Source organism: Symphodus melops (genome assembly GCF_947650265.1).
Source record: "Symphodus melops genome assembly, chromosome: 17".
Classification (NCBI taxonomy): Eukaryota; Metazoa; Chordata; class Actinopteri; order Labriformes; family Labridae; genus Symphodus; species Symphodus melops.
Genome location: NC_136707.1, coordinates 5536570 through 5559366, shown reverse-complemented (window position 1 = coordinate 5559366; position 22797 = coordinate 5536570). Strand labels below are relative to the sequence as shown.

Genomic DNA, 22797 nt, shown 5'->3' with positions numbered 1-22797 from the left:
AACGGCAACGCTAAGAGTAATAAAATTCATTCAGCTGCTCACAGGTGCCAAGAGTCGAGCCAAGTGTGGCTGATTAAAAAGAAGGATCTGCATAAGGAATCAGGACGGTGGTACTTTGTAAATCTAAATGTAAATCTAATCAGACGTACCATTAAATAAAAGAGACAACTTTAAATGGAAAACGTGGGGAGGACGTATTTCAGTTGCTTCATCATTGGCAGACGTGCCTTCAGTCATTGATCTTTTAACCGTTTTCTTCTAATTTAAAACAGAAAGATTCCCGTGGTATTCTGTTCAACCATATTGTGCTTCCGATGTGCAATGTTTTTCAAATTAACATGTTTTCCGAAATTGGTCAGGTCAGGGCTCAGACTCTATAAAGGGTCTGAAATCATCTTAATTCTCTTTCAATACTCACTCATGTGTAAGCATTCTGAACCATAAAAGTCAATCTAGCAGATGTCACTTTTTATAGCATCAAACTAGATCTGAATAAATCAGAGTTCATACTTTTATTTCCATTTTTTTTTTCAGGTTTGAATGAGATGCGTTGGAGAGCTAAGTGTTACCTTTAGCATACTAACACACGAACATGACATGCAAATGTTACAGATCTTGTGAGGATTTCTTATGAAGGACGGAAATGAATAAAGATGACTCTTTTTGAACAACAAAGCAAATGTCATGGTCATGCAGAGTCATTAGCATCTACTAAAGTCAAATTAGCTTTAATCTTTGCTAATTGGGGGAATTAAAGAAGCAATATGTAACTCATGTAACTTTAGACACGCAACGTCTAAAATGGGCACTGCAGTCCAAATTCAAAACATGGACGAGAGATGTCTCCCCCTTCCCTGGACATGGAAGATTCAGTTTGTGAACAATAATTGTCCTAGTTTTACCATGTTGTATATTGTACCAATATGAAGCTGTTTCAAAATCACACATGCGATAACACATTGTCTAGTATCATATTGTATTCTACGATTTTGTATTGTATTGTTTGTTGTATGGAAATGCATCCTAGTATATCATGGCAGCAAAGTTAGAGCGTATTTAGTGGTCACTAACACAGACGCGTATAAACTTGAAATTGGAATCACTCATCGGCTGGAACTCTGAGCTAGCAAGAAAAGGTTTAATTTCTTGTTTTGTTGAAGAAAAAAAAAGGTCGCAGCCTTCCCCAATTAATACATATGGAACCAATCCAATACTCCCATCCGATTATTCAGATAGGACCAAAATGGGTGGACACTAAGGACAACAAGTATGTCAGACATCCCTATCCCTAAAGCCACCATGCTAACATCACTGTGTGTATGCTGAGCACAATCAGCAAAGCTCCGATAAGGGCATAAAAGTTGATTTATGCATAAAAATGTTTCTACCTGACATGAACTAATGAGTTGTGTGTCTTTCTTCAGATCTTATCGGCGACGGAGTGAGTGCCCTGCTGCCTGATGACTGACTGCTTTGCTGACGGGGGCCCAGGTTCTCTACTCATCAAAAGTTAGTTCACACACAAGCACACACTACATTTAATTACAACCCCCCGTATACTTGATAAGACCTCCATCATTACACACATGCATGCACACACACACACACACACACACACACACACACACACACACACACACACACACACACAGTAATTATGGATGTGTCCAATCACCATGAATTACCTTAAGTTTAATTAATTTGGTGCAGTAGGTCTTTGCTCTGTCTATCCATCAGGTTTTATGTGCTGTCTGCTGTCCACCTCTCCGTCTACGATCATTTCCCCCCTTTAAAGTAGAAGTATCGATCGGGACTTGTCGTCGTTTTATGAAGTAGTCGAGAGTGCTTGTCTCTATTTTTCTTCCTTTTATGTCCCTGTTGTTCTGGCCCTGAGAGGAATTGGTATTTGACTTGTCACAGCGGTCATAAAGAAAAGAGCTCTCTTCATACAAACTGTAAAATTTGCCTTTAAAGGACATCGACGATTTGCCAGAGAGCCTTCAATAAAAGGAAATATTTGAGAAAGATTTTTTTTTTCTTTCGAATCTAGATGGATGAGGTAAACAAAAGTTGTTGAGAAGAAGATCTAAAGGCAGTACTTTTAATTTCCTCTCCAATATTGCCACAGGCAGCAGAGGCAGGATGCACTGTTGCAAAGGGAAAAGGTGGAGAATTAGAGAAGCAAACCGGTAGATTTCCCGCCAGATCAGAGGGGGAGGAATTGAGTGTGAGATTTAGATAGATAGATGGTGATGGGGTGTTCTTCCTCAGGAGGCCCTGCAGTTTAATTGAGTTTATGAAGCAGTGGACGGAGCAGATTGATGGAGGACATCCGTCTAATAACACCATGATGTCTGTGGAACTTCCTCTTGCTCTGCAGCTCTTACCTGATCTTTTTCTCTCTTTATTCTTCCTCTATTCATCTCACTTACTGTCCTGCTCCTCCTTACCTTCTCTACCCTGCACAGCCAAATAATTCACATCCACCCCCCACTTTTACAGTTTCCATCATCTTGATTCATTCCTCATTTTCCTCATTTCTGTACACAGTCTTAATCTTCTTTTTCATCTATACCAATCTCCTTTAATGGCACACCAAAAGAATATTTCCCTACTGTCTAACCGGCAAAAGTATGCAGGGGTTTTTCCGCAAATAGTTATTCCTGAGCTCTTCTTATTTCTAAAGTTCTTCCCATTTTTACACGTTTGCATGGATTAAAATATAGCCTTATATAAACACGCCTATGCATATTTTAATTTGCATTGAAATGACCCATTTGAAGTTCATCAGTCGATGTAATATACGAGATATTGTTTGTATTTCTATTTCTGACTAAAGCGTTCAATAAAATGTGAAAATCTTATAAATTACAGAATTGTGTCTTTAGCTCACAGTTTAATCTGTAATCAGTAAGAAGTGCGGTAACTTAGTAACTATTGGTGGCAACTATTCACACCCTGGCAGTTCAAATAAATTGCTTACATTGTAAGAAACACGAAAATGAAGAAGACTGTGAGACTGAGCTTGATAATCATCCTTCTGCTAGGTAGCAAGAGGTACGTGTGTGGTTGTGTCATGAATAATGTTGGTAAAGTCTGCTTTAACATAAAGTATTCAACTCTATCACTCTTGATTATGCCATACCTGGGATGCAATTTTTTGGTGGCAGCTTTGTTTACATATATATTGTGCTTGTTTGGTATTTCGCATTTTTCGAAAAAAATTTCCAATCTTGCATTTCAGGTCTACACCAAGTTTCATTGAATCCCATCTTTTCTGGGAATGTTATTCCTCTTTTCGTCCTATAAGATTTGTTACCACTTGCTGTAAATTATTAAGCCAGCAATAACTGTCAATTCCTGGGCAGAATACTTTCTTTTCATTCTTTCACCAACTAACAAATATCTAACGATGAGGTTGGAATTTGTCATGCATGCAGGATTGTTGTGCATGTGCATCAGCTGACACACACAGACCCACTCTAACGTCTTTGTTGACAGTTGGTGACAGAGTTGGTCACAGAGCGATCTGACCACATTAATGGAGCTGTTGTGGCCAGTCCCACAGAGTTACAACTGCACTGGTCTGTATGTGTGTGAGTGTACTGTATGCATGTTGGTGTGTGTGTGTGTGCCTGTGCCAGAGAGAGTTTATCGATTGAAGATCAGAGTCCGAGATACAGAGACAGTGATGTCTTTGCTATGCAGAGGAATGTGAAAAAGGGGGCTACTGAGATGCTTATGAATGGATATTAAATGAACAAAAATAGCAGAGCGTGGATCTGTGAATATGTTTGGAATACACCATTGCATCTATTTTCAATCTCCGTGATGATATTCAGTGTCACCCTGCTACACCTGCAATTATGATTCTCCACACTCTACACCCTACTTGATGCTTCAATACTTCTTATTATTCATTCCAGCCCCATTGAGTCCTCTTTATTATGATCAACAGCCTTTTAAGTAATTGTGTCTGCCTAGGCAGAAAGAGCCGAGTTTCATAAAGAAACCTGATCTGACAAAACAGTGAAGTCAAGAAGGAAAATACAGTTTTAAACATGTAACAAGAAAAGAAGAGATAATAGGGATAAGGAGAGAAGACACTATCCTTCCTGATTTGAATGCAAATGTATGTATACGTGTAACATTAAATCAGTTGGTTAAAGAGAAAAGAGAAGTGCTTTAGGGTATATAAGATACTGTAGACTTTCTTCTGTAGGTAATTTAGAAATCTGGGAGTAAGAATACGTTTTATTGGCTAATTATGTGCACCCATACAGGAATGTGACATCTGCTTTAGTTTGCTATAAAAGTATTTTTACACAGAACAATTAAAAGGAAGATTGAAACAGACTGAGAGCTAAAACAACAACCACTGGGAAAGTAAGCATGTCCTTTAAGCGTTGATGTGATGCGTTCGCGAGTCAAACTCACCTTAGACCTTGAAAGTAGTTTATTATTAGATGTATGTTTGACATCCATGCAGAGGGCCCCATCTGAGCGTACTCGATCATTAAATAAATGATTGAATTATGCAAGTCTAATCCTAAAACATGGAGGTGAAACCTTTGATTTTTTTTTTCTCATCTTCATATTTTTTTATTTAATGGTCGTGATGTTTAAATCATTCTGATGTAAACTGTAGGGGGAAAAAAGTTCATTTTATGTTTGTATTTGTTGTTAGTGTCAGATTATGTATCATTATAAGGAGGCTTATGAACACTAGTTTGAGGGGCCCCTGTGCGTTTTTACCTGGGGCCCCAACAGGCTATAGAATCGCCACTGTATGCAAGCCGGGTTCCGTATGTCGACTTTGGGACACAATGTACTGTAACTCTTTGTGCTTCGGACCACAATCACTCATTCTCCGTCTATAGAGATAACTACATTCATGTTCTCATTTATAAGTTGAAAATGTAGTTCAGTTCTCAGTTCGCTAAATAAATGAGCACTTCAAGTATGCTCAGACACAGCACAGTGCTCGAAAATAGCACAGAGTGAAGAGGCAGATTTGCTGAGTTTTGGCACGGTAAAAGTGTGTGTGTGTGTGGGGGCCATATAGGCATGTTTTAAAAAATTGGGTGGGAAAGCAATGGTGACCTCCAGGATGACATGGATGTCTCCTTTAGTTTTAAAATGGTCCTTTTGTTCCCCCTTCCTCCGACACTCGCTCTCTCTTTCTCTTTCAGTAGCTTATGCTGCATTCTGTTAGTTCTGAGGCAAACGCTCGCCTGCCGTCATTTTACTCCCTCTGTGGCTGAAAATGTCATCTCGCTTTTCTCTCCCATTTCTTTTGTCCTTCCTTTCTTCTTCTGGTGTTATCTCGTGTGGTCCCAGGCTTGCGATCATTCTTTTTTTTGACAACACTTCTTCAGAGAGGGAATTTTTCCTCCCCTTTACCCTCCCTTTCCCCCCCCCTCTGGCTCTTCGTTCCCTTTTTTTCTTCTTCATTTGGTTTTCTGTCTTGTCATTATTGACTGCAGTGAGTGGCTTTGTGTGGCAGCATCAGTCTTATCTGGTTCTGTCAGGTGCTGCTAAAAATCCATTCATCAGTCGCAGGCTCAAAGGTGGGCTGGTGGAATGCCAGTGTTGCCTCACCACTGAAATGGGAGAATAAATCTTGGCTGTACACATTGTATGATTTTATTTTTCTCAAGAACACTCAGTTCTTCTTCGTCTTTATTGACCACTAGTGAATTTCACTGTCTGTAATTGGCCTTTGACCGATTGAATGCTACAACTGTGCTTTCTTATATTAATTTGTTATCTTCTCCGATACATTAGGTAAATATGAACTCACTGCATGGTGAAGGTGTGAAAATGCAGCAACACACACAGCAGCGGGTTGCCAGATCAAGTCCTGGTGCGGAATAAATCTGGAAATTAGTCTGATAGCTGTAGAGGTGTAAATTCACTTTCTGAGCACTGCATAATTAGGACATTATTTCAGATTAAATACAGTCATACAAGTTAAAAAAAATAAACATCTGGCCATAAGGTACGTGGACAATGGCCAATGTGTAAATATGGAAAATGTTAAACTGTTATAACAAATAGTTGCTTTTTTGCATGTTCAGCCGTATCAGGTGAATTTATGACAGTCAGGCTAATTAGTAAATGTCTTCCTCTGAAGATAAACTTGCTCTAAGCAGCTAATACACAAACCGATGTATCCATCATATGGTTCCTTTCTTTGTCTATAAACTTTTTGATACGTGAGTTAAACAGGGCATATCAGCTGGAAAATAGGAATGGTAGAAAGTAAAGGGAAGTGTTGAAATTAGGTAACATGAGACTACAAATAAAGGCAAGTAAAAAAACAAATACCAAAATACTGGATGGATTGTAGATCATTTCAGACGATGAAATAAATTCATGAATAACACTAACGTTTCTCGAAATATTAACTCAGTTATCTTTAAGGTCAATAAAAGGTTTGTTTTTGCTGCTGGTATGCAGCAAGGCTCCTGTATCTAAAAAACTGAATAAGTAATAGTAATGCAATATTCCAGTGTCCTCTGACCTGAACATGCCATGGGCGAGATAGACAGAGAGAGAGAGAGAGAGAGAGAGAGAGAGAGAGAGAGAGAGAGAGAGAGAGAGAGAGAGAGAGAGGTTGTACTGTGGATATGGTTTGTGGCATTTGGCTCTTGTGCTCTCTGTGATGGATTTGGTCCAAACCCTTAAGACACACAAATGAACTGTGGCATCTATGACAGCCGGAGATGATGCCCAGTACCCTGCCTGCACCCACCCACATGCACGCGCGCACACACAAACACAAATGCCCAGTGGCTCTTTGGACAGCTAAACCCTTGGCAAAATTACCCAATTATGTTTTGGATCTCCATGGGGTATCTGGTATATCTCTTTTGTGTATTGTTATTGTGTTGACATTTTCTTGCAGTAGGCAAATAAAAAAAAAAATGTGAACAATTATTAATTATAAATGATGGGTTTAAATACTTGAATGACCATTACCGTGGTTCAAGGGGTTTCCAAGTAAAGAATATGTGCAGAGGCTGAACCTGAGGTTTATTTTGTACTGGCATCTGAACTGAATGAATATTTGTGGATGATTTTCACATGAAGGCCTTTGGGAGAAATGGCAGCAAAGCAGTGTTTTTACATAGAGAGCTACAGTATATGCTCTTCAGCGCGATCTGCCTGGAGTGACGCATCTCCTGCCTTAACTCGTCTTCTTTGCTTGTTAGGGCTTGTGCAGCAGTTGACTGTGTCTATGTGTGCTTAACAAAACACTGCTGTCTACATTGTTCTATTGCAATGCTAATGCTTGAGCATGTGCAATCATGCCTCGGACAAATTAGTCCCTTTTATCACATTACATATGCATGCATTTGTTTTCCTCCAGCCATCTGCATAAATGGACAATATTAAGTATTCAATTGTTTGTGAGCGGGCAATTTAAAGCAGCACCACGTTGTTGGAAGTCAGACCTGTTTTTCTCACGCAGAGGCTTTATTTTCTATTTCTGCCCCCACTAATTATTTACTTAAATTTTGTTTCCCGCTGTTGCTCAGTTTGAGAGTTTGATCATATATTACATTGAACATATCCAATGTGTCCTTGTGCAAGGCACTCAACCCCAAAATGCTCCTGCTGCTGCTTCCTCATATGAATGTGTTACTTGCAGTGTGCTTTGAGCGCTTTGAGTAGTCAGAAGACTAGAAAAAGCGTTATTCAAGCTCCAGTCAATTTACTGTTTACTAATACTAAAGGACTTATCTTTCTTTTTTTAAGTCCCATCTATGAACAGGCTGTTAGCCAATCATAGAGTATGGGTTGGCACTTGAAGTTGTCAATTTCTGTAGATGTCACTCGAGGTCATGCTGTAGGAACACCCAATCTCCTCTTCACACTACATGGTAATGATCTTTTCATTATCTCTGTCTCGGTACTTAAGGATTTTTTATAATGACAAATAATGAATGCTCTAATTGACAGTGTTTATTTCTTTTTGGGTTGAATTGGATATCCTATTATCAGAGTCAAAACTAATTAACTGATTCTATTTAAATGTCTTGAACACAAGCTTGGGATAAAAGATTACAAATGGATTCCACAAACTGTGCAGACTGTTTTAACGGGATTAGAGTATTGATCCTGCTGTGAGGAAGCAGCTGCGCCAAGTATGAAGCAATTACTTGAGGAAAGTCCATTAAACACACTGAAAGGTCTTGATTATGATTTCCCTGATTGAGATTTAAGATATTGACCTCACTAGTTAATGTGTATCATCTCTTGCATCACTCATTACTTCACTGAACTATCTTTTTACTGTCATTAATGCCCTATGATTGAGCTTTGCTACCAAAGTATCTACCGCTCTTTTGTTGGAAAACATGGCAACGCGAAAGGTTTTACGTGCTGTCAGATGACATCACATACACTTAAGGGCTCTAAAAAAACCCACACTGCCAGCTTGCTTTTAAGCCAAAGGAAACACATCCAGCCAAATCCCAGATGATGTCAGAACATATTAAGTGGCAACACGCCTCTTTGGGAGATCCAGTCTGGAGGCGATGTTTGGTAAAAACATAAGGGGATGAAAGAAGAGTGAGGTAGAAAGAGAAGAGGAAGAAAAAGATAGAGAGACGCCTTCTTACCATGTTGCAGCTGAGTTTAGGCAGTTTCACAGGATGAAGGAACAGGGCTTCGATATCATATCTCTCAGTATAAGTTTGTCCATATTTAGTTAGATTTTGATATTTTCTTTCCTTTCTGTTTTGATCCGTGTCACTAAACAGTACACTTAAAAGTAAACCGCGTGGAGAATCAAGCTCAGGAACTCCTTAACTGGGTCAAATGAAAGCTTGAAGCAGATCTCCAACATTTTGGATAATCCTGCACTTCTTATATATATATATCCTGCATGCTTTTTTTTAGAGGTTGTTGTTTCAGGGATGAAGTGTCAGAATTTACCCTCATGGTGAACTCCATCTCCATTCAGTCACTTGTTTTTTTATTTTCCCTGGATGCTTTTTTTGACAAGCTCTGACACTGTTGAGATGAAGCTTTTACATTTAATGTCTGCTGTTTCGGTCTTGCCCTCCTTAGTGATCGATTTTACCCTGTATGAGTGTTCAACTTCAGTGGTTAATAGTGAGTCTAATGCTGATGTTTCAAAATATTCTTTTTCAAGGTGGGGTTACTTGCAACACTAGTTTATTTGTTAACATGTCAATGCAATTTATATTGTATGTGGGTCAAACAAAACAAGAATTAAAGACACAGATAGGGGAACATAATGATGATAAATCATCCGTGGCTAGACATTTTATAAGTTATAATCCCACTCTGAGCGACTTACATTACATAGAAATTGTAAATATGTGACACGGAGGTGGACGGAGACAGAGAAACCTTTTGATTTCATTGTTTAGGTAATCTTATTCTCATTGGTTTAAATGAGGACATTTCATTGACTATTTGTTTCTTGTGAAGTGATAACAGATGTTCCTTCAGGATTTGTATTTTTGTATTTTGTTCACCGTGTGTTTATACTAGATCGCCGATGTAGCCTAATGTACCTCGAGTAAAACAAGCTCATTTACTTTGGCGTTGAAAGATGTATGGTGGAAAATCTTTTTTGCTGGGATAGGCTAGTTCCTATTTTGGACAAGTGTAAATTAGTCCTGCCTGTGCATATTTGAGAAAATTGCCTGTTACATGATGAATGTGGCAATTCAATTCACAATTTTAGAGTGCTGTCCTAATTGCTTTTCTTGTCAAAATATTTTCTGCCATTACATTTTCCTGAGTGTGTTCGAACAAATTAGTTGAAACTGGTCAGCAACCCTAGCCCTTTCCCCATGTCTTTGCACTAAATTGGGATAACTAGCAGCTGGAAATAACATTTAAGAGCCTGCCTCAACATATCAACATTTTCTCTCTTTACACTTTATTTTTGGTTGAGATTTATCAAATTAAGAAGGGAAGTGGCAGGTAGTTGTAACTAATTACCACAATTACAGAGGTTGGTGGTAGAACCGGTTAGCTCAACCTCTTTTAGCTCTTTAAGTTAAGCTAGAATAGCAATTAAGATGGAGACAGCAATAAAGAGCCTAAATCAACATATCAAAATTTCCTCTTTAGACTTTGTTTTTTGTTACTGAAATCAAAGAGCTTTAGAGGTGGCAGATGGGATGGAGCACAGGTAACTGATTCTATTTTTCCCAGTCTTTGTGCTAGGCTAACAACTTGCTACCACATACAGTATAAAGAGCTAAAAAGCTAGCTTGTTATTCTGCTTAAAGTGAGGAGGCATTGAAAGTTCATAAAACACGTCATTTTGTGTTACCTTTTCTTGTTTTATTCCTCATTGCAAGCATTTTTTCTCTCCAAATTGGCAAAAACCATTTTGTTTATTTTTTTAACCTTTTTTTCAAATGACCCAATAAAAGATTTACATTTGTATTTCTTATAATACTCATCCACCTGAGGAGAAACAGCCAGTTAACACGTGTCCAATTAACAACAAATGCTGTATTTCTTGAAAGATTTATTCAAACAGGACACATGGGCCAACGTCGTATGAGTGCCTTTAGACATATCAGTAAGTCAGTCAAAACGTTTTTATAGAACATATTGTATGCATGAAAAGTCTGTTAATATCCCTTCACCCCTAACAAAAAGACCTCTAGAGAAATTTGTCTTGAATTACCGAGTGACGTCAGATTGCCCAGTCTGCTTTTAATTCTATAAAAAGCCCTTATATAAGCTGAGTAGTCAACAAATTTCACAGCAGACAAGTGGTACAGCATACATATATACACAAGTAGTACATCGCAATCCAAGGCAGCCTATTGCCGCCTATTTTAGAAATGATCATGAAACAAAGCATGACTGTTTTTTTTTGTTTGTTTTTTTTGTTTTTTTGCAGATGCAAAAGCTGTACAAGAAATTTTCCTTTCATCTTTCGGCTAATGTGTTGGCAAAGCACTTGAATACAATGCAATATCTTTTAACATTAAGCACATGAGTGCATGTATACCATACAATGTAACTCAAAAGATCACAAGCTTTAAACAATTTACATCCTCTGGTTGTAAAGGAATTTGAGGGTTGGGTTGGAGGGGTGGGGCGGTTAAGGATTATGCAGCCAGGACTATAAAATCTGGGCACGCGCCCCATTGGTCAAATCATCTCCCCCACCCCCCCCCATTGTTTTTGACAGAAGTTTAAACCTCGAAAAAACACAGTACAAAAAACAAACTGACAGAAAAACAAAGAAACAACTGAACCATACACAATTATCTATATATTGCTAGGGATCACAGAGCCCAAGTATGTCTACCAGGTTGCATTCAGATAACCTGTGGTAGAATACTTGCATTGTTTCTTTTATAGAGTAGAAGTTTTACAAACAACAGTCAGTTAGCTCGGAGTTGAGCAAGTGACGCCATAGTCTATCGTTAATCAGGAGAGATTAAGTAAACACATGCTAAGCTGATGATCCAAAACAGTCTCAGCATTCACACCGTTTTGGATTAGAGCATCAGTTAGATGTACTCAGCTTCTCCTGATTCAAGGCTTTTGGTCCTGGTTTGTACCACAAAGTCGTGGTTAATTGTATGGAAGATATAATTAGTGTTACACCTCTGTGGCTGTGTTTGTGTGTCAGTCTGTGTATGTGTGTATTTACATTGTAACAGAGGCAAAAACTGTCGCTCAACAGAGGCTTTTTCAGTCTTGGATTCAGCTCTAACAACAGTTCTTTTCAGGTAGTCCTTTGTCCAAATGTGTTCAATGAAATCTATCCAGCATTAGCAATATCCTGACCACAGCAAAGTCATAACAAAAAGGTATGTTCCAGCACAGCAGCATGGTTGCATTTTGTGATTGTGGCACCACTTATGCAAATCCCCAAATGCTCATGGATCGGCCTGTCACAATGCTTGCCAGCCTGCGATCGTGCCTTAAAACTTTGAGGATAGTTGAGAAGACGTAGTTGGTCCTTGTGAGTTTGCTGGTAGCCCGTCCTGAGGCTCTGTTTGTCCAGAAGGAGTCACCGTAGTCTCCGCTCATTTAATTGTACATCCTTGAGCAGTCCTTGTCTCCACCTCCAGTGCTGTTTGTTAAGTCATCCAGTGGTGCAGAAGTATGAAGTGACTCAACCCCAACAGAAAACAATGTTGAAATTGTGCAACTGAGAATACATTTGGCTACACAATGCTTTCTAAGCTGCTCATCAGAGAGACAAAACCCAGGTTTTAAGTGTTTAGAGATAAAATCAGATAGAAAAACGAGCATTGCTTTATCAGCTGAGTACATGCAACCCCATCTCTCTTTTCACTCTCGTCTCCTGCCGCCTGCAGAGCCCATTCGTTTAGCTCAGCTCTCCCTCTGGTTATATACTCAATACCCTCATTAGCACCCACCCCTAAACTCAAGAGGAGAGTACATGTCAACAAATAAAAAGATAAGAAGAGGGGGTGAGGACGGTCAGGCCCTTATTGCTTTACGTATATTGCTTGTTTACTTGCTGTCGTTCCTAGTTTGTCCTCAACCTCTAATGCTTTCCGAGTGATTAAGGACGACCCCAGAGAAAACATTTGGAAGGGTTTTAAGAGGCCGGAAAACTTTTCATATGAAGTGACCCAGTTAAAGTGTGGCACCTCGTGGGAGTAAAAGTCAAAGAGACAGCGGAAGGGATGGAGAGAAACCTGTTTCATACTGTGCAACGATGGCAAGAGCATAAGCGCAGATGTGTTTGATGCATATTCACGCAATGAAAATCCCATTGATGCCTTTGTATTCATGATCCCCATTCTCAACTGATCCCTTATTACGAAAGCATGCCAGCAGCTCCGAGCAGCTTGCCTTAAGAGTTTTTTTTTTTCCACATCTTGGAGAGGTAAAGTGAAGAAACCTCTGGAGCATTACAAACAAGCATTATATTGCTAATTTATCCGCTCTCGTTAAAGTTTAACTCTGCTGCACGTACTATATTTTCTTGTGCACAATCGTTACTCCATGAAATTGAGATGCAAATGAGGGAATTTGGCTGGCATTTCTGATTGGAAGAAAAATCAATGGATTCAAAAATTAAAATGCATTTAAAGTAAAATCCACTTGGTTCATCTTTTAGGATGCCATGTCGGCATCCGCTAATCTCAAGATGTAAATAGTATATGTTAGCATCTGTTCATTTACACCCAAGCGTGTGCTTGTCCTTTTGAGTGTTATTATGCCTGACTTTTTTCACATTTGTGTGAGCGTGGGGGATTGTAGATCAGCCACACGGTGAAGGCCTTTTTTCAATTTAATTATGAATTATAGTTCTTCCACACTCACACACACATGCGACTATGAAGACCCAATGAGAATATCGTGCTTAACAACAGCTTGGAACAACGGGTACAAAAAGGCAGACAAGTGCTCGGAACTCATCGCTTAACCCTCCATGGATATGGAGGCACAGAGGGTGGTGAAGGGGTAGATGACACACAGCGAGGAGGCTGCTGAGGAGCCACAAAAGAGAGAGAGAGAAACTAAACAGAAAGGGGGGAAAGCACAGAATACTGTCCGACTATGGTGAGGGCATAGAATTACATAAAAGATGGTTGTTCTTCATTTATTCTGCAACTTTTGAAATCTCCCAACCAATGATTTTTATTTCAAAGTTTTCACTTTGACTTTGCCGAATTCTCATTGATATGAAACAGCTACCACCCGGCAATTGATAACACTCTCTCTCTCTTTTTTTTTTTTTTCTGCCCTCCGGTTCTGTCGGGGCGTCATTTCATTAATATTCCATGACACCCTGGCATCTTTGGTTACATTGGGACACTCGAAGTCATACAGGTACATCGTGTTAGTGTGTATTTAAAAGCTCGCAAGAATCATTTTTCGCATATGCAGCTTCATATATTGTAATGATCAACTGCAGATATTGTACAAGGTAAAACCTTGTTGCGTCCAATAATACTTCCAATGACTGAGACAGAGAGAACAACAAGCAGGTTAGAGTCCAATACAACAGTCCAGATTGTTATGGGTATGTAAACAGCTTGACAGGCTTAGAGAGGGTCTGGAAAAAGGCACACATCCAAAGTGGGTCATCTTGAAATATGTGCAGTTTTTTTTTTTTTTTTTTGCCTGTGAAGTAAGATAAGAAAATGTAAGCAATTATGACAGGACTGTTTGTTTCATTATTACTTAAAACTTAACATGTAATATATTACAGTTGGAGGCAAACTATTTTTTATTTAATTGTAATAGTTTGCTGGGTAGTTCAATGCTCTCCAGAAGACATGAAGAAGACAGCTAAAGCGATGGAAGCATTTCAGCCATTTTAAGACTTGCTGGATTGGGAACTTCAGGCACCATTCAAGCAAGTCTTTCCAAATCAATGCGTACAAATGTGACTAGATGTAGGAAAGTAACGAAAGTCAACGAGAGGCGATCCCCATATCTCCCCCATGCTGTGTCTCCCCACCAATGTGGAAACAAAAAACTATGTCCTTGGACTGAGGTGAACACTTACGTTTGATTAGGTGCCAACCACCTGCCCGATGCATGTGCCAGGCAATATGCACTGTGGCATGGCTGGTCTCCGAATGATAACAAATGAAGGTGAATTCAATTAGTGAATCACACCAGTTGTAGTGTGGGGGATGAGGAAGTGGGAGTGTGAGGCGTGAATGGAAGAGATTTTGAGGTTCAGGAAGCAAAATTGAGTTTGTTTACTAAAAACACAGAGAAGTGTCAATCATCATGGAAATGCTGTAAAGTACAAAAGATTTTAAGACATTCCACCAATTGCAAGCTGGCTTGTATGTCATACACATAGCTTTTTTTTAGCTCTTTGGATCATGCTTATTTTGTACAAGCAAGTGCAGTCATAGAATTTCAGGGAGGGAGAGTTGCATTAATACTTTCAAACGCTTGTCTTGGAGTCTGACATCTGCATCTTTACTTGAATAACCGTTTGAATAAGAATCAAACACAACGAGCAGCTGAATCAAATTCAAGAGCATAGATGAAGAATAAACCAAAAGGATGAAAGGCAGCTGGGCCATTCATCGATTAAATATACCTTGGGTGGCTCTGTTGGAAAAGGAAAAACTAACCAAATCCAGGTTTCGCTTTTACAGTATTTACCAAACATCCAAAACTAGCTAGCTTGCCTCAATGAATATATACAAGTAGTTTGGTGCTATCACTTAATTGTACGACTGTTGAATGAATGCAACTGTTGAAATTTGTCCATTTTCATGGAGAAAAAGCTTTGTGTGTGCGTTTGAAAACATTTCATAGACTTCTTTCTTTTGGTGCGAGCAGTCGAAAGTTTTTGCATTCCAAATAAGTACATTTACAGGTTGTGATGTACATCACAAGGCAATTAGACAAGTGGTTTCAGACTCTCCAACACTCCAATCAGATGGGAATTGACATGCTGGGGAATCACTTGCAATGGTGCATTGACTTTGGATGACCTTTCTGTACACATGGACTCGTTTGCTCTTTTTTTTTTCGACATCGTGACATGTCCTGCAATTTCTCAACATCTGAAAACAACACAAGACAAGGGAGACCGAAGCAGGCAGCCTGACAAACTGTTACAAATACCAATGAGGGTTCTTGTGTATTCGCTTCCTCCCCAGTTTCTAAGGATCAGTGTGAGGCAAGACACAAGTGTGCATCTGCTTGTGTATCAGTGGGATGCCTGTGGTCTCTGACACTGCTGGGGGAGCCTTCTGTAGTTTTTGACAAGTGTGTAGTGCGTGTGCATACACGGTTCAGAGCCTTCTCATCTCATTTGCCCCTGGAATGAGATGAATAACCACCCCCAACCCGCCCTTCTATCTGCTATGAATTGCAAGGCTTATATCTTTCTCTCTGCAGGGACTGGAGGGCAATAGGAGCTGACAACACAATAGCATTGTCTCTGCTGATGGGGAGCCAACGTCTGGGGGGAAACACTCCCCCTTCCAGCCTCCCTGACAGTCTCAGAAGAATTTAGCAGAGTGCATCCGGGCTACTTCTTGGGGTAAATTGTGATTTGCGGTTTGGATTTAAACATTTGTGCATGGTGGAGTGGTGCTACAGAGCCGTGCAGAGTGTCATTGAGGTGCAAGGGAGAAGGTGAGAGCTGTGCCAACACACTGAGAGGCCACTCAATAATTTAGACGTCTGGTTCAAAGAGTCACAGCCGACACCTGCCGATCCACCACTTTCACTACTTATCTGCTGTTGCTGTTTTGATCCAGCAGTTTTTAAAAGTACACAAATGTAACCCACATAACATCGATGAGGAAATTGCACAGATAAAAAAAAAAAATCAGCGTAAGCACGATATTTGCCTGCCTGCTTCCCTCTTGCCATCACAGCTTTAGATATATTAGATATCTGAGCATTTTGTATGATGTCGCTTGGCATCCTTCACTTTTATCTCCATGGTCAGACGGTGACCTCTGTCTTGCTGTTGGTTGGAAGTCCCTTGTGCTTTGGGTGCATGTGTGGCGAGTGACCGTAGCCCAGAGGCTGTGAGAATAGCTCGGGCAGTGTCTCGATGCTGAACTGCCTCTTGTTGGAGTAGGCCTGGCGCCGGCTGTTCTGCTGGTGCAGCTGCTGGTGCTGCTGGTGCTGCTGATGCTGTTGGTGTTGTTGATGCTGTTGATGCTGCTGATGCTGCTGATGCTGCTGATGCTGTTGATGCTGCTGGATGGGATGGTGCTGAGGCTGTGCCTGTAGGCCCATGTGGGAGACTGCCGGGTGCTGGATGTGGCTCTTGCTGGGGTCCCACGCCTTGAAAGCTGAACTGGATGTGAGGGGATGGGTGTTGGTTTTGGCGATCTTAGGTTTGGGGATCTGGGACGCGTTAATGGTGATGGCCAGTGGCGCATGGATGTCGGGTGGCGGGAGGAAGGGCTTGTCCTTTGGGTGGAAGTTGATTGGCTGGAAAGTGGGTGGTGACTGGCGGTGGGTGTAGTCTACCATTGGATAGCTCTTGTAGAAGTCTCTTTGAGTTGTGTCTGGATTGGTGGAGAGACAATGGAGGAAGAGAAATAAAAGAAAAGACATGGTTAATTAAAATTCACTATTTACTAATCATTATTGATCACATTTTAATTGCATGTGTAAAATGACTTTATCTCATATTTAACAACATTTGTGAGTACACGAATCCAAAAAAAAAGCCAGTCTTACGCTAAGAGTACTTTATTTCGTGTTTGAATTCAACCCTGCCTTTTTCTACTTTAGCTTAACCATGCAAAAAGAAACTCATTACAGAACAAAAACCAAACCAAACAGCTCAAGAGGATGGTTGAAAATTTAAACGTTTGATTTCAGGAATTGGATTTTACTTTTTACTCATCAACTGAGCTGTCTGTTAGTTCTTTAAAAAAGACAAAGATACAACAGTGTCGTCTGGGACTAAAGTGAGACACTGCGAAGGCTTATTCACAGAGGGCCTACAGGGACCAAATGTAAGCATGAATTTTAAACATTAACTATAATCAGGATTGATGCTAACAGACCTCTTTTTATTACGTGAGGAAACGGTACAATATGGTGTTGTACCATACACTTTGGTTATTTTTTCCACCTACTTCAGCTTTTTAACAGCCCTTTCCAAAAAATAGTGCTTTATGTGGATTATTCTTGTGCAGCATCGATTATTTGAAACCAGAGTGTTTGGACAATATTAAGATAAAGACTGCAAACAGAAGTCATCCAGTTGGCTGGTTGAAAACAAATTAAATTTTGTCTGTTTCCCTCTGCTTGTTTTCTTGTTGAGTCATTTATAATGTTTAACAGCAACTGAAATGACTGAAAGCAGTGTCCTATATTTGTCATTTCAGAACGCCTCAGAGTGGTTTCATTTTCACACATTTCAGGGAAGTCTCTAGCGCTATAACAGCCTGGTAATTGCTTATTGAACACTTCAAATGTGGGTCCATTGTGTAACTCCAGGCACTTAAACAGCAGCTCTTGAGGAGAGAAACACAGTCGCTGGTAATCATTCACTCCCTCAGGTCAATTCTCCAAACTGGGGCAGGGATTAAATACAGTCCTGCTTCAACTATAACCATTTAAGTTACACTAAGAGCAATTGGATAGTTTTTCTTTAAACATGACAAAGCAGCCTTTTTCGTTTTCTACTCTACAGTCTGTCAGTACGTAATAAAATGACTTTTGGGTGTTTCTAGGCCTGCAGCATGAGAATACAACTGATAAAATAAGAGTTCAGAGGAATGTTTTTTCTTTACAAAACAGAAAAGTTATCCTAAAACGGATGACTTCAAAAGAGGAGATTGAAAAGAGACTGTTTTGCTTTCATTCACATTTTGCATAATCGGAAAAAACGTGTCGAGGATTAGCGTGTATATTTGAATGATTGCACACATGAATGTGTGTGGATTTTACGTACATATTCTGGCACATGTGCCAGGCATCATGCAACAATGAGCACATTTACATGGATTCTTTGCTCTTTAAAAAGGGAATAAACCGCTTGATGTGTCTGTGTCTGTGCAGTTGAATGTGCAGTATCACATGGCTATGGCAGCTTAGAGTCGCCTGTTTTTTAAAACGCTGCGTCACATCTACGTTTCTTTCACTGTGGGATTAATATGTCAAGAGCTGGTGAAGCTTTAGGTTTAAACACACGTCTGTTCTCTAATATTGCTTGCACAGTTTTATTTTTGTTTTTTTTTGGAAACGATTGGTAGAACCTATTTATTACGTGCTGTGGACACGTGCTGTGTGTGTCTTTCTGTTTCGGAGTTTAGTTCTGCATTTTTAGCTACAGCAGCAGAACATTTGGCTCGCATCTCTTTCCAGGGCAGGAAAATGTGGGACAGCTTTGATCCAATGAATTTACCGCAGCCCTCCTTCCCTTAACAACTGCTGTTGCCGTCCAGTTGAGTGTTTCCACACATGTTGCCAGCAGGAGCACCTGAGAGTGAACTCCTTTGTGAGTGTATGGTGTGCCTTCCATCTGCTCTTTCTTTCTCACTCCCTTATTTCTTTTCTCCTTTATTTAATGGAGAACGAAACATCATCTTCTGTTCTCTATCCAGCAGCAGCCTGAAGTCAGGCCTGTGGGTCCAATCGAATCCCACGCATTAGAACTACATAGGTTTGGCCTTTAAATGGTTACAGTGGTGTTGGAGTCAAGACCTCAGTAACTGAGACCAAGACATTCCTGAGACCAGAGTGCTACGTGAGACCAAGACATTTAGGAATCAAGACAGAGCCAAGACCAAGACCAGAGGGGTGGCCAGAGGATCTATAATTGGCTCTTTCCCATACACACATTTGAATGCAATTTTCTTGGTAGTTAGAATACTTTGCACAAACATTTTGTTTTTAAGTCCCTAAAGAATCAAGAGAAATGTTGTTACTTACAAGCACACACCACTAGTGGAGATAGAAGGGGTAACAAAAGTAATTCATTTGTGTGCATGTGCCCATAGACATCATGCAACTCTGCATAAGTCAGTGCCCCAGGTGGCCCACTCCTGTTAACAAAGTGTGTACCTGAACCTAAAAGCTAGAGCGAGTAAAAAAAGAAAAAGAAAAAGTGAGTCATTAGACTTTAATAAACACTTCAGCCACCTTGTTGTTTGTTTAAAACATGAACAAGGATCAACATCTTTTCACCTTTTAAATTAGCTTTCTCACCCTTTAACCTGAAGCATCTCACTGCCAGTCCGCCTGTCTTCACTTAATGAAGACAGATCTCTCAGAGATGCTTGTGCCAAACTCCTCCTGCTGCTACACCTGGCATAGGCTTGCCCTCACACAGTCCTGACCTTTTTGACCTGCTGTGCTGTCCCCCCCCCATTTGCTCCAAACACTTTATTTTCTTCATTTTAACATTCATACCTTGCATTGTTTTAGAGAAAACAAAGTACATTCCTGTGTTATATCATTATTACAAAGATAAAGCAGCTCGGTTCATGCAGTTTCACTGAGTGCAGGGTCAGCTCTCCTCCTCTTAAAGTGCTGTGTGTCCTAGCCATGACTTTGTCCACACAGAGAGGATCTCTGGACTTGGCAGTTATTTTGTTTGTTTTTATTTTGCCCATGCAGGAAAGCAGATGCACAAGAGTGACTGGATTGTGTGTTATTTTATGTTTCTGTCTCAATAAGTGGAGGACAGGCAGGACAATACAAAAAAGTATTTGCATAAAAAAGTGTGAAAGGGAGAGACCGTTACTTTTCCTCCAAAATAAAAGCCGGGATTGGAATGTTCTGCTTTGTTTTGATTTCCCCAAGTTAATGACAGGTGAACAGGTTTAGTTTCGAGCGATTGGACTTGATCCAAACTGGGGAATATAACCGATGCAGACGTAGCATCAAAAAGAGAACATTTAATCACCTGCGAAAAGCAAAGTGGAAAAAAGCTTGTTATCAACGAGGGTGAATCTTCTTTAGACTTTAATCTGCGGTTAAAGTTTGTCTACTTTCTTGTTGGACAGGCAGGTGCCAAACACCAGTGATTTGCTTTGCTAGCATGCGGTAACTTGCAGTGTTGGTAAAAGCAAACGTGCACTCTGCAGTGAAGTGCATGCTTCTGGTAGCGCTAAGCCCAGGCGGAGGGTATGACTGTAGTGTTTACATGCTGCAACAAACAACTCTACTGAGTCTACCTTTAAAATAACTGATGACATTAACCCCTCAGCTATTTTAGCCTGAAAGTGACCAATTACTTTTTTGTCATGTTTGCTAGCAAGTGCTGCCTGGTATTGGCTAATTAATGATGAAATATGTAGATTGTTCATACAAAAGTAATTTAACTGATTGAAAAAACACTGAATATGTTACAATAAGAGACTGCTTGATACTTTTGAAAACAATATGTCAACTTGAGTTAGCATGTTCAAGCAACTCAGAGTGAATTTTTACTCTCTCCAGTCCATATCAAATGTTTTTTCAACAAAATTGACTATTACTGCCTGAATGCTAAAAAAAACTACTTAATATGGTCTCTGATTTTTTTTAATGTGAAATAAGAGGGATGTACATTAACTATAATATAACACATTTTTAAAATATGTCCGGTTGGTACAGGAAGTTTATTAGCAATGACAAAAGATGCCAAACCAAAACAATTCCAAGCTGACCCAAACAGTAAAGTTACACTTTTCCCCATAAAAATCTGTAAAAAAGGGGGTGAAGCTGCAGTACTCTTGAATGCAAACATAATTTCGAACAGAAACTGGACAAACAGAACATACAGTATGTAGCTCTGAGGGGGAGGGGCTTTTCAACTTTATCTTGAATGTCTTTGAGGACGTGTTTACTTTATGTTCTCTGTCTGGTAGCTGTGATGGGCTCTCTCTCATCGTTCTGTGCATGTTGTGTCACAAAACAGTACATGTTCATGTGTCAACCTGTCGACCATCATCATCGTCACTGTGTCCTTGTCTGTCTGCATTGATCAGATGATAGATGGTATTTGTGTGTCTCTGTACATTTGTATGCCCTTATCCCCTTCAGTGTGCCTATAGGTAGAACGATGTACTGTACCATGGCTGTGTGCCAATGTTGATGTGTGTTTTCTTTTTGGGTGGGTGTCCTTGTGTGTTTGTTTGTATCTTATGCCTCCCAAAAATGGCAATTTTCTAAGTTTATTGCCACACTGTGCGACATGGACCTTATAATGTCTGGTACAACCTGCAAGTACACAGTGTATCCTAGAGGTACCTAGAGAAAAGGCTGTGAGGCAAGTCAACACACAGTGTCATTAGCATCATCGTTGTTGATGCTGAGGTTTCTATGGTGGTCAAAAGAAAGCGAGCTCTTGCCATAGTGGGCTTCATGTGTGTGGAGAGAAAGCAGGAGAAAAAAAAGTAAGAATGGAAAAATATGAAGACGGTCATAGCTACACTTGGGATGACCGTTTTACAGAGAGTGCTTGAGATAAGTTATGTTATGTTATTGTTATTATACACATCAGTACAGTCATCTTTGATCCTCTCCCATAGTGTGTTATAGGACCATCGTTTCGGAGCCACTACCACAGATACTGCCACGATTGAGAGTCAAAATCATGCAGTCTGTATCTGGCATTCAAGAGAAAGATAGCTGGGCTGAAAAAAAAGGGACATGGAGAAGTCCTCTACCACCCACTGACGCTTGCCTAATCCTGAGTGTGCGTTTTCTTTTTTTTTAAATAGTTGTATTAGCATTCAATTAGGAGTTATGTCATCTTTTACCAGATAATTATGCCATCCTAAAACTTTATTTCAATAACTCATTCTCAAGTACTAGTTATAAAAAAAAGGTGCTGCATTAACCTTCAGTATGTTGGTTACTCAGCTTTACCAGATGATCAACCCACCCACAACAACCAAATAGTGTGCACTCAGGGATTGTTCAAGCCCCCTTTGCTTTTTAAACAGAACATAATTTGGATGCACAATTAATTGTCATGTGGTAAGGGTTTTTTTTCAAGTTGATTTCTCATTTCTAGGTCTGTTTTTCCGCTTGAAGTGATTAAAATCAATCAGAATTTTTTGTCCTGTTCCGTTTAAAGCCAGGTGTGCCTGCATCTGGCTCATTGCTAAATAGCTACAATTTGTGCCTTTTTAAGACAATTAATTAAGTGGAGGTTGGAGTGCAGCTGTGAATGCATCTGTTTGTAAAACGTTGAGTGTATTTGCATTGTTTCTGAAGTATATCATAGTACCTGAATAATTAACTTTTTTTTTGACTGTAAGAAAGCCGAGCACCTCTGTTGGTCAGCGGCTAAAATATTTTTCCGTTGTTTAGGAGTGGGAAAGATACGCAATCTTGTTTTGCTGCTACTGCATA

The 22797-nt window shown here is 39.8% G+C and overlaps 1 protein-coding gene and 1 long non-coding RNA gene across 4 annotated transcripts in view; one reads left to right on the top strand and one right to left on the bottom strand.

The window, feature by feature from the left end:
* LOC306837987 overlaps window positions 1–22797 on the top strand; it is a 164790-nt gene that overhangs the window by 28567 nt on the left and 113426 nt on the right. For all 3 annotated transcript variants that reach the window (XR_013781017.1, XR_013781018.1, XR_013781019.1), the window contains exon 3: window positions 1425–1509. This is a non-coding gene — a long non-coding RNA (uncharacterized lncRNA). The remainder of the gene's footprint in view (window positions 1–1424; window positions 1510–22797) is intronic.
* The window catches only part of LOC306837984 (protein shisa-8), a 77821-nt gene continuing 69543 nt past the window's right edge, over window positions 14520–22797 (bottom strand). The window contains exon 5 of the mRNA XM_079365885.1: window positions 14520–17003. Coding sequence (XP_079222011.1) covers window positions 16429–17003 — 575 coding nt within the window. The 3' untranslated portion in view covers window positions 14520–16428. The remainder of the gene's footprint in view (window positions 17004–22797) is intronic.